Genomic DNA, 12197 nt, shown 5'->3' with positions numbered 1-12197 from the left:
CATACTGCATCTCTTATCAACATCTTCATTACTCTCACCTTTCCATCCTGTCAATCTACCACTCCCACCAAAAGAGAATAGTGAATAATAAGTGAAATATGATACCGTTTGATGTTATTTGTTCTTATCATAAACTTTACTGATCACTCCTGTATCATAAAGCAAACACAGTACTCAAGCTCCACATTGGTGGCTGGAGGCAGACACTGTAATCCATTAGACATTATAAAGTGGCCTGCAATATGTTGACAATCCATAAAATCAAGCTGAGCTTCAATCTTATCATGTTTGAAGATAATTCTCCTAGTTCACATAAGACCAGCTCAAAAACTTAGGATTACAATTATACAGTGGAGTTGTTAGGTTGCACTAGAAAACACAAACATCTGATAAATGCCAAAAACAAACAACTCATTTGAAAGTATTTGTTCTATTTTACTTTATTAGGATTGAAAAATGAGTGGGTTCCCCCTTATTTTCTTGTGCCACTGACTAACCTCCTTTGCATACAAAAACATCACTTTTATTAATTATGTTATATAAAATCTTTCCACCTAAGTATTGTCTTCAAAATGTGAATTTCATAAAAGATTCAAAAATAAAAAAAACGTGGACAACTTATCTATGTACATGACTGCCACATCTCACCTCTGCATTGCAGCTGGCCATGGCCACACACAGACAAGTCTGACACTTCCTCTGTCTCTGTCTCTCCATTCTTTGTGTCTGTTGCTCTGAAAATATATATAAAAAAAAAAAAAAAATCAGCACTCATTCTCACCCAGGCTGGTCTAGTTTTTCTCTCACACTCTTTCATTGTAATCAACTAGGCTCTTTCACACTTTCTAGAGAATCCTTTTTGGTGGTCCACATCTCCAATCAAGTCAAATATGTGTCTTGGCATCCAGGAATCACTTCAACTTTTTTTTTTTTTAACAATAGGACCACATGCAATTTTCAGAGTAACTGGTGTTGTACACAAATGGGTAACCCTATTGAAAATATATAGAAAGAGAAAATAATTTTGTAGAAAGTAATGTTTAATACCAAAAAATTCAAATCTCACTGATAGCACAGCCACTCTTGAGAGATTGATGCATCAGCAGTAGTTACTTCTTTAGGGTCAACTATAATCAACTATAATACCTATGAATTTGGAAATACTAAAGAAAGCTAAGGAAACTGGAACACTCCTATTAGCATCACACTGCTAATTCATTGCAGGATCTCATTAGTATTATGGAGTAATTTTACATTGAAAATTTATACAAAAAACTGTAGTGTTGATCTTATTGTGAGTTTGGACAAGTGATTTTCTGCACAACAAAATCAAGATGTCAATGCCATTCGTCTTGCCATATAGAGTGGTGTATATTATGCTTTTATAGTGTTATGAGGGCATGATAAGAGGACAATATCTAAATTAAATGAGCTTCTGACAGTATGTTCACTGAGTGGGGATAGGATACAGGCCTGCCAAGCTGCATCCCTGCAACACCCTGCTGACAAGAAAGGAAGACAAAGTGCCACCCTACTGAGTAAGAACCAAGCTAAACCTATGGACAGATGCATTGCATTCCTCTCCCCTTTGCCCATTTGTCTTTCAGCTGTAGCATTGCTCCCTCACCTATGAGAGTCCCTATGATATTTTACTGCATGTGGTAGGATAGTGTACTGTACTAAAGTAAATAAATTAAGTAAATGAATAGGCAAGTGTCTATTTAAGGATTGCAATATTTGTGTTGCTAATATAGTGGAAAAGAGAAAAAAACAGAGAATGTTGGATCCTCTGAAGATAATAATAATGAACAGACAGCAGGAATGTGAGGATTTTCTTCAGATCTGGCAGGAGCACAGGACAGTTAACAATTAAAACAGAAGGGAAACAATCTCAACACATTCTGAAGATATATCCAGACAAAACAGGGTGACCAGACATCCCATATTTTATGGGACTGTCCAACATTTAAAGCATTTGTCCTGCATCCTGCATCAGCAATTCCCAAAATGTCTTTTGTCACATATTTTCAAGATTTTAAAAACATCACATGAAATATTTTTGAAAATTTTAGCTATATTAATTAGAAAAGCAATGAGTGAAATTTGATATGAGAGGACCAGCTGAACCTAGCTGGCAAAAAAAAAAAAAAAGACGTTTTTAATACATCTGAAGAGAGAAAAGAAAAAAAAAATGAACCAGTCAATGAAGTAGGTCCTGGAACCCAGCTGAGCAGGACTTTGCCTTGCAAGCTTCTGATGTGCACTTCACATAACCAGTACATTGTCCATTTACATCTTCATTTTAGGTGTTCCGTTTTTCAGTTTTCAAAATCTGGTCACCCTGAGACAAAACTTACAAACAAGCTGTGAGAGTGATCTATATGAGGATGATACAAATACATAAAAAACAACCAATGACATGGAACAAAACAAAATTGTAGCCAATTTCTCTAGTAATGTCTTTGTAAAAGAATTCAATGGAGACATCCAGGGCAGCAGCTAGCCAAGTTCCAGAGTTTTTGTCAATAATTAGAGCACATAAAGGGGGTCACTGAAAAACCGAAGAGAAACAAGTCCCCACGGCCTGAGGCATTGCATCCAAGGGTTACCCACGAATCCCAAGACAAAACCCCCACACACGACTAGTACAGTGAGTATTCATCACCATATACGATTAATTTTGCTGCTTCATGAGGAGCCGCTTTTGTCAAGATTATCCAAATAAATAATAAATAAAGCATAATTACGAAGCTAGAACACATAACATAACCACCACCAGTAGCAACGTTTGAGTAGCGGAGAGCTGGTTACACAGAGGCTTCCACCACAGACCATCAGTAACAGTGAGGCCAACACAGGTCAGCTCCTGACCCCCGTCCCTCATCACACCACCCTTGCAACTCTGACACGCTGCTGCTCTACTGCTCCTCGCACTCACCTTCTTCCTGCGCGTACTGCAGTCACTGTGGTACATCTCGATGACTTAAACACACAAGGATAACAAAGAGGAAACCACTTCACTTAAGTCCCAGAATACACATGTCGTGATGGCCGCGCAGCCACGTCCTTACGTCATGCGCTTCACGCTCGCAGTCACGCCGGCTGCTCTTCACTTTTTTTTACGGTGCTTTATACCAAGGATTCTATATAATACATACGTGTGCTGCTATTTTATACTTCATACTTGGATTCCTCAGATACATTGTAAAATTCCTTACATGCTCTAAAAGAAACAGATGTGATGGCAGAGGCATGCCACTTTCGAAGACTGACTTTTCCTTTTATTATTTTTTTCTCTTGTGCAAGCAACTTTCCTTCCCCCCCAAAAAAAAAAAAAAAATATATATATAAATGTTTATCTCTTTTGATTTAATTCCAAAATTCTAAGATGGTGGTAATCTCTACCCAGCAGAGTGTGGCAAGTGTCGCCGAGAGAGAGGGCTGCCGAACACGAGGAGGAGGAGGTGTTGATCCCGCACAGCTGTGTTGACGTCAGGCATTTCATGACCAGGTAATTTTTTGTTTACCTTTGACATATTGGCACACTCATATTAATACTCAACGCTGTGCTCGAATTTAACTTAGATATAAGATATTGTTGCAGGCTGTTTATTTAGACATGTCTAACAAATAGCGAGCTTAAGCCTGGTATTAGTAGGCAAACGAGGTTAGCTGGTGCTGCGATTGTCATCCTCGACGGTGGTTTATGGAATATTAACCCAGATTACCAGGTGTGGCCGTGTGATATTAGGGTGGGTGCGTACTAGATATATGTATGTGTGACCACTTTGCCGGTATTACTGTACATGCTTTCAATATAATTTTTCCTAATATTGACAGTGCAGTGGTTCACAAACTTGGATTATGTAGCATGCCTTGAGGTGTGTCCGAAGTGATATTTATCACCCGCAATATAAAGAGAATAAATGCATGTCTTGAAGCTTTTAGGTTGGGTAATAGGGAAGAATTACAAGTCATACTTTTCTCAGAAAGAATACAGGTAAAAGAAAGATTATTAACCATCCTGTTATTATGTAACAATCGAGCATTAATTCTTGAAATAAAAAAGGTAAATAAAATAGTGCTCCAAACCAATATTAATTTTCTTTTTACAAGTGAAAATAATTACCTAATATTCAGTTTATTTCTGTAAAGATTTCATTGATCTCTGGAACCTATTTTGAAGTCTTTTAAGAAATTCAATGGTGAGTGAACACATGCTAGGTGTTTGTTGTACAAGGTTATCTTTTGAAAAGAATAAAAAATTATATATATATATATATATATATATATATATATATATATATATATATATATATATATATATATATATATATATATATATATATATATATATATATATATCAGGTGAAGATTTTTAAACATAGCTATTAAATATATTCATATAAATTACAGACTTAACTTTGACCATGAAATCTGTTTTTGTCTACATATCAATGTCATTGTTGTTCTGTAGGAAGAAGAAATGGCCAAGGTTTCACCAGATGTTGCTGAGGAACTAGTCTTCCACCAGACGGATGACAGGTTCTTCCTAGAACCAGTCAATTCAAGACAGGTCCTCGTCATCGACCGGTTAAGCCATGATATCAGCCTTGAGGAGAATGTTGGCCAGGTGCCTTTTGTGGCCACCAGGAGAACAGTGTATGGCTTGGTTGGTATCATCCACCTCATAGCAGGGCCATATCTTGTCTTAGTCACCAGGAGGACCAAGGTGGGCATGCTTAACAAACAGACAATATGGCGTGTTGAGGGAACAGATATAGTACCTTATGCCCGTTCAACCACCTTCCTCACGCCAGAGCAAAGGCAGTACAATGACAAATATATTGCTATGGTACAGCAGGTGCTAGCAACACCATACTTATATTTCTCATACACATATGACCTGACACACACCCTCCAGAGGCTTTACTACACTGCAGAAGACTTCCTCCAGATGGCTTTGCATGAACGAGCTGACCCAAGATTTGTGTGGAACCAGCACCTCCTTCGAGATCTGTGTGTCCAACCTGAAATGAGTGCCTTCTGCCTCCCGATCATGCATGGCTTTGTCTCCATCAAGCAGTGTAGCATCAATGGGGAGTGGTTCACCTGGTCCCTCATATCCAGAAGAAGTGTCTACCGAGCAGGCACTCGCATGTGGATGAGAGGCATTGACCAGGATGGTGCTGTGGCCAACTTTGTGGAGACTGAGCAGGTGGTAGAATTCCGAGACTTCCGTTCATCTTTTGTTCAGACCCGAGGCTCCATCCCTCTATACTGGTCTCAAGAGCCTAACCTGAGGTACAAACCAGACCCACGGATCAGAAATGCAGGCCACGAAGAGTCCCTAATGCGACACTTTGAGGCTCAGGTGCTCTGTTATGGACGGCAGGTGGCAGTGAACCTCATCAACCAAAAGGGTCCAGAGGGGAAGCTACACAATGCCTTCCAGCACCTAATTGAAACAAATGGAAGTCAAATGATCCATGATAATGTCCGCTATGAGCACTTTGACTTTCATCACGAATGTCGCAAGATGAGGTGGGACCGACTCAGTATCCTTCTTGACCGCCTGGAACCTGACCGTGAAGCTATGGGATATTTCCTACTTAGAGAAGGGGTGGTATTGCTGGAGCAGGAGGGAGTCTTCCGTACAAATTGCATAGACTGTCTAGACCGAACTAATGTAGTGCAGTCCATGCTTGCACGCAAGCACCTGCAAGCTGTCCTCACTCGTATGGGGATTCTCTCAGAACGGCAGAGGATTGAGGATCACCTCTCCTTTGAGAATGCTTTCCGTAATGTCTGGGCAGATAATGCAGATGTGATAAGCACAGAGTATTCTGGAACTGGTGCCCTAAAGACTGACTTCACTCGTACTGGGAAGCGAACACGTCTCGGACTACTGAAGGATGGGTGGAACAGTGCTGTCAGATACTTCAAGAATAACTTTGCTGATGGGGATAGACAGGACAGCATAGATCTGTTTCTTGGCAAATACCAGGTGGAGTCTGGTGAGGGAGTGAACCGGCCCTGTCCCCTCAAAACACAGAATGGTAACAGGCTCCTTCTGCTGCCTGGGGCTGTATTCTTCTCACTTTTAATGGTGTTTGCCTGTGTCCTCCTGCCCTCTGAGTACACCTCCTTCACCCTCCTCTCGCTCTTGTTCTGGGCAGCTATGATGGTTGCTGCTGCCCTTGCCACACTCATGCAGGGCAGGCAGCTGGTTAATGCACCACGCCTGGCAACTCAGAGCCTAACCCTTACTTCAGCCTCTGCCTGATTAGTTGCTTCAGGAAGGTAATGTGGTGTTCCAGCCATTTTGTACATAAGAATTTCAGATTTATTTAGTCATCCCTCTGTAAATAGGAAATCACAGATTGACTTGCAATAACTTTGGCTCATTGATCTATAAGCACATTATTTAAATAAATGAATTTATAAGTATTTCTTCAATTGAATATAATTTGTGTGATATAGTATTTATGTTTTAAGCTATGAATAGTTTTTCCTCAGTTTCTTGTAAGAAGACCATAACCATTTTGACCACTAAGTGACTAAGTGACATTCTCATAATTCACTCTCTACACTCTGCCTTACTGCCTTCACTGCTGTTGAGTCATTGATCTTGCACTTTGCAGCCAGCTTTTCAAAATAAAATATATAAGCAAAAGTGCTTTAACATGTCAATATGTCAATGCAGTCTCAGATTCTTGATACTCATAAATTTGAGGATCATGTAGATATTTTGTTGTACAAGTGAATTTCCTCTTTGATGACAGCTCTCAGTGTCACCTGCATTGCACAGAATTAGTGTAATGCCTCATCCAGGTGATGCATACACTTGCAAAACCTGCTGTACCTTTGCCTGTAAATGTTAATGTTTATAGAATGTTGAGTGAAACTCTTCAATACAATTGGGATTATTGAAACATGCTAAGAATTGTTATGAAGTGCATTATGCATACAGTGAGGTCTGGCAACTTATTATCTCAGGAAGTCACAGAGATAAAAGATTTTTTTCCCTAAAGTAGACGGATCTGTTGTGCAGTTCTTGTCTGCAATCCATTTTAATGGTTTCTATAAATTACTATAAGTTTACATAAAAAGAAGCTTCTGCATTTATGATGATACACAAAATATCTATGCATTAAATATTATCATATCTGCAGAAACCTAGAGGGAAACTTGTCCACATTTCAAAATTTTGTTCTGAATATAAAAGCATTTTTGTTATGGACCTGGTCTGAATATAAAGAGTAGTTAGAACAGATTTGCTGTGTCACTACATTTCAGTAAAAGGCCTATAATGTATGTATACAACTGTACATTGATATTTAAAAATGTGTTTACACTGCACTACACTGGACTGCACCTTGACTGTGTTTTCTAAGCTTTTAAGTAACTTATCAATATTTGAAGTCTCATATATTTAGCATGAACATCACAGGTATGGACCTGCAAATGTGTTGAAATCAGTACACATTTATATTTGATATATATATATATATATATATATATATATATATATATATATATATATATATATATATATATATATATATATATATATATATATATATATATATATATATATATATATATATATATATAAAGGTTATTTCAAGAAAAAAAATGTCACATGATTTTTTGGCCACACCCAGTGTGCACATTTGTTCATCCTTTACATTTTGCTTATGTGACAATGATTTTAAGGATATTGTTATATTGTTCATCTACCACTGTCTTAGGACAACATAGTGACAACACGCATCAGGAAGTTTATCATCAAGAACAAGTTCATGATGTTGAATGCTTAAGAAAAGTCTTCTCTCTCAGGATCCTAATAGAACACAGAGCATAGCATAATCCAGATTTTTAAGCATAAAATTACTGGGAAAAAAAATCTGGATGAAATGGTTTTATTGTCACTAGAGAACATTTAATGCCAAACTTGATGTGCACCTGAATGATTCTTATATTCTTAGTATCATAAGTGGATTGCCATCACAGAAGAGATAGCAGATTGTCTTGATGATGAATACAGTTAGCCTGAATCTTATTGTGCTATAGGTGCAGTAGTGGTGGATGCCATTGTACGCTTGCATAGCAACTCTGTGACACATAAAAAGGTGCATTGCAGGATGGCTGCACATTTAGGTAGTGCTTTCACTAGTGCTGGCATTTATTTACATTATTTATATTATGGATGAAGAAAAGGGTAATATACATCACTTCTTAAATTACTGAAGTGAGTAATTTTATGACCTTGCTTGCCTGATTTTTTTTCTAGATATTATGATTATATTTAACATATGACTTTTTGTGGGTATGTGTGTATCAAAACTACACTTACAAGATACATAGTAAAGTTAATATTGAAGCAAAATTTTGAAATATTTTTACATCCCAACAACATTTATTCAGCTTGGCAGTTCTGTACTTGTACCAGTCAGGCTGCACCAGAGTCATCATTCCTAAGACACCAGACATGAGTCTGTGTTATTAGAATTATTGAGAGATGGAAACAAACTACAAAGCAACAAGTTTGCAAGTTTAAATATAGATTCAGGGACCATTTAGCTTTTTTGTCTGTTAATGTTGCAGCTTCTATGTGCATCTGGTAAGGAGTGTTCTTGCGACAGCATGGGGTGGAGGATTTCATCAAAATTATTATTCTTCATCTCTTTGCAAGTGGAATTATGACTGCCACTTATTTATTATTATTTTTTTTTTCTTTTGCAAATGCAATTACTTTTCTTCTGCATATGTGGAGTAGCATACATGAAAAATAGAAAAAAATCAACCCAAAAAGAAGTTATACTGAAAAAAGGTGTAAAGGCAATCAAATTAATGCTATACATGCATTTACATTTTGCTGTATTTTATTGTAGATCTATGTTCATTACTATTGTTTGTATTTGTTATATCTAACATTCTGTCAATAATTTGTGGTTATTCAGGTGGTATTTTTGTTATGCAGTATATGTAACAACAGGTCAGAGGTCTGTGGTTATTGGTACCTATTATCACTTCATTATACATGCCACTATCTTACAAGTTTCATGTTCAGTGCTCAGGTAGCACAGTTTATTTATATATTTATTTAATTTTTGGTCTTGTGTCCCAGTGAGAGTCATGATAAAGGAAAAGATGTATGCCAATATTGTATATCAGCTTAAGAAACTTAAGATACATATTTTACCAGTTAAATGGTGTTAGTCAGCAACAACTACACTGCAAAAATAAAAAAAAATCTTGAAGACCACTACACAAGAATTCATGCTTTACATGTCTGTAATTACATGCACTTTTATGCAAGTGTTACCTCAGAAACATTCCTCACAACACACAACAGTGCATTTTCTCTGTGGCTATTTACCATAGGAGTTCATGGGCAAGACTGATACCTCTCCATCCCAACAGCTATCTTGTCTGTCTAACTGTAGTTGTGGTCACGGGAACTGTAGGCTGCATTGCCATACTCTGTCCAAAATTGTGCATGCAGTACATTTAAGGAATACTTATCACTTTTGATAATATATACAGAGATCAATGGCTAACTGCTGCAGGATTTATTATATGAAACTCAAAATTAATTACATTTAGTGGTATTTGCCATTGCTGCATATATATTATTAATAGTCCTCATGACTGCAACTATAATTACTTTGCTATTTTTAGATATGAGGTTCAGAGGTACACAGAACTGGATCAAAAAAGGGTTTTCTAGAGAGAGAGAGAGAGAGAGAGAGAGAGAGAGAGAGAGAGAGAGAGAGAGAGAGTTCATAATTGTGGTGAATATTGCAAATAAAAGTGGCAAATTAATAAATAGAGAAATCTTGCTTATTTAACATTTATGGTGCAATGTTCATCACTTCTCTTGTTTTGTGACAATTGCATATAAGCAGACACAGAGGATGGGACTGTTGCTAGTTTCCTGCTCCTGTGGGACTTAAAGGACAGTTCCTTCACTATTACTATTGTTGGTGAAGATGCATTAAAAATTAATTAGCAAATACTCTCTGTTTAGTCATGAATCTGAACACAATCCTGTCATCTGGGAAACATGTAGATTGATATACAAGTAAACTGGAGTAATGGAAAAAGGCACCATGAATGATCAGCAAAGGTATCCAGTAATTGGCAGTGCAAATGTTTTCGTATAGGCAGTGTGCACTAAATTCTTGTATAATTTTCTTTTCTCTTCGTTATGACTTGTAAAATTAATATAAGCGTGTGAAGTGAGCAGCTGTGTATGTATCATGTAGCCAAATTAAAACCTACCTCATTTGCTTCATGAGGCATATGAGGTAGTGTTCGTAGCACATTCACTTGCACCTCACAAAACAAGCATTGTAAGCTGAAACATTTCATCACATACAAAACATAAAGTTCATGAGAGTGGTTCTTGGTATCAGTGCCTGCGGTGTGCCATTCACAAAGAATCCAGCATGAGTATTGTGCAGTTTAAATAATTAGCATTGGTTGACATTATTTACTACATCAGTGCCCTCAATCTAAAGGACTCAGTCTAAAGGACATCAGTATAGTGAAAATCAAATATGAAGAATCCTTTAAGCCTTTTGAACAGCCTTATATTTAACAAACTCTTGGTCATCATAAGTGGTGGATGTTTGTTTAATTAAGGGAAAGGAAAGTTGTTAGAATAAGAGTGATGCACAGGTACAAATACACTGTTACTAGGTATGGCACATGTGGATGGTGTGGGTGATAACAAATCTTACTCATGCATGTATTCTGTGCTCCTGCTACTCAAAATTCCTAATGTCTGAGTAATTGTTACTTAGCTGCTTGTTTTATATAATGATCTGAGTTTGCTAAATGGCCTTGTTGTAACAACTGTCAGAGATAACAAACTTTTGCCTTTGCATTCCCCCCTCATTTGGTTAATTATTTTTAGCATTTGCTGTATTGAAAGTTAATAGCAAACTCTCATGTGAAACACTACCTTGAACTACAGTAGATTCAAACCACCTATTTCTATATTTTTAGTCACAAACTGTAACTTGATAAGACTATTACTAGAGAAAGTTTCTGGCTTCATCAGTTTTATCAGTGTGGTCACAATTGTTCCAATACATTACCCAGCTGTCCTCTTGTGAGGTGGTGGGTTGCTGTCCTACAGAATGCTATCACAGCAACCCTGTTTGGGATATACTGTTCATATAATCACTTATTAATTAATTGTTTGATTTCAATTATTCTACATCATTATTATCAAGTTTTACAAAGTAATTAAATCATCAAAGTGTTGCTACATCTTTGGTGACTTATTTACTCAGATTTAATGTTTGATGCTGTAAAAGTTGATCATTTGCATTATTGTAATTTTCAGTTAAATTTTCAAGAATTTTTAGGACACTTTCAAATATAGAGAATTCTTCCAGGGTTAGGCAAAAAAAGACCTTCTTGATTAAAGAGAATGCTATCTTTAGAACTGGGTAACTGCTGTGGGAATCATGAACCTATGCCCATGAGTCAAACATTGTGAGTCACCCAGCCTCCACTTTTATGCAAGCTGTATTGCAATCTTGTCTCAGAGCACATACCTTGGAAAGGGTTAAGATGGTTTTTAAACTTGTAGTGTGCCAACTATGCAGTGGTACTTCCTTTTAATTATTTAATGTTATTTACCTTTATATAGAATTATGTTCAACTGTTATGTATTACATATTTAAGATTTCAATTTGCTTTTAAAGCTTGGATGGGAGTTCAAGCAAAATCAAATACCATGGCTTTGCTGTGTTTCTTTGTTGTTTTCTCCAGTGAGACCAATTGTCAGGTTTGATTGTAAGGATGTTTGGAGTGGGAGAGGGAGAAAGATCATACAAATACACAGTTCATTCCATACGATTAATTTATCTTTTAATTCCTGCATGATTATGTATCAGTCTTAAGGAACTTCTCATACACTGCAAAGTAGTTAAATGGTTAGCACTGAAGAAGACTGGCAACAATGCTGCACCTCAATGTAATACCCTATGAATGGAGTTAACAGGGTGATCTGGGCACATTTTTTTTTTTTTTTTTTTTTTTTTTAAGCATGTGGAGAGAATGGAAAAGAACTTGGTGAGCAAGAAAACTAGATGTGATGATGATTAAGACTATGAAAAAGACCTTAGATGAGATGCATGGACAGTAAAAGGAAAGCATTAGGTATGAGAGAGATA

General features: G+C 36.9%; 2 protein-coding genes across 2 annotated transcripts in view; one reads left to right on the top strand and one right to left on the bottom strand.

Annotated features, from left to right (window-relative positions):
- The window catches only part of LOC135090689 (metallophosphoesterase 1-like), a 29337-nt gene that overhangs the window by 5366 nt on the left and 11774 nt on the right, over positions 1-12197 (bottom strand). The window contains exon 10 of the transcript XR_010262084.1: positions 649-734. The gene's annotated coding sequence lies outside the window, so the exon portion shown is untranslated. The remainder of the gene's footprint in view (positions 1-648; positions 735-12197) is intronic.
- LOC135090688 (phosphatidylinositol-3-phosphatase SAC1-like) lies at positions 3384-11878 on the top strand. Its single transcript, XM_063987687.1, has 2 exons — positions 3384-3511; positions 4478-11878. Exon 2 carries the CDS (start codon positions 4487-4489, stop codon positions 6284-6286), a length of 1800 nt encoding a protein of 599 aa, XP_063843757.1. The 5' UTR covers positions 3384-3511; positions 4478-4486; the 3' UTR covers positions 6287-11878.

The sequence above is a fragment of the Scylla paramamosain genome, chromosome 35, assembly GCF_035594125.1.
Source record: "Scylla paramamosain isolate STU-SP2022 chromosome 35, ASM3559412v1, whole genome shotgun sequence".
NCBI classification, from domain to species: Eukaryota; Metazoa; Arthropoda; class Malacostraca; order Decapoda; family Portunidae; genus Scylla; species Scylla paramamosain.
Note: the sequence above shows the minus strand (reverse complement) of the source record. Positions and strands in the feature narration are given on the sequence as shown.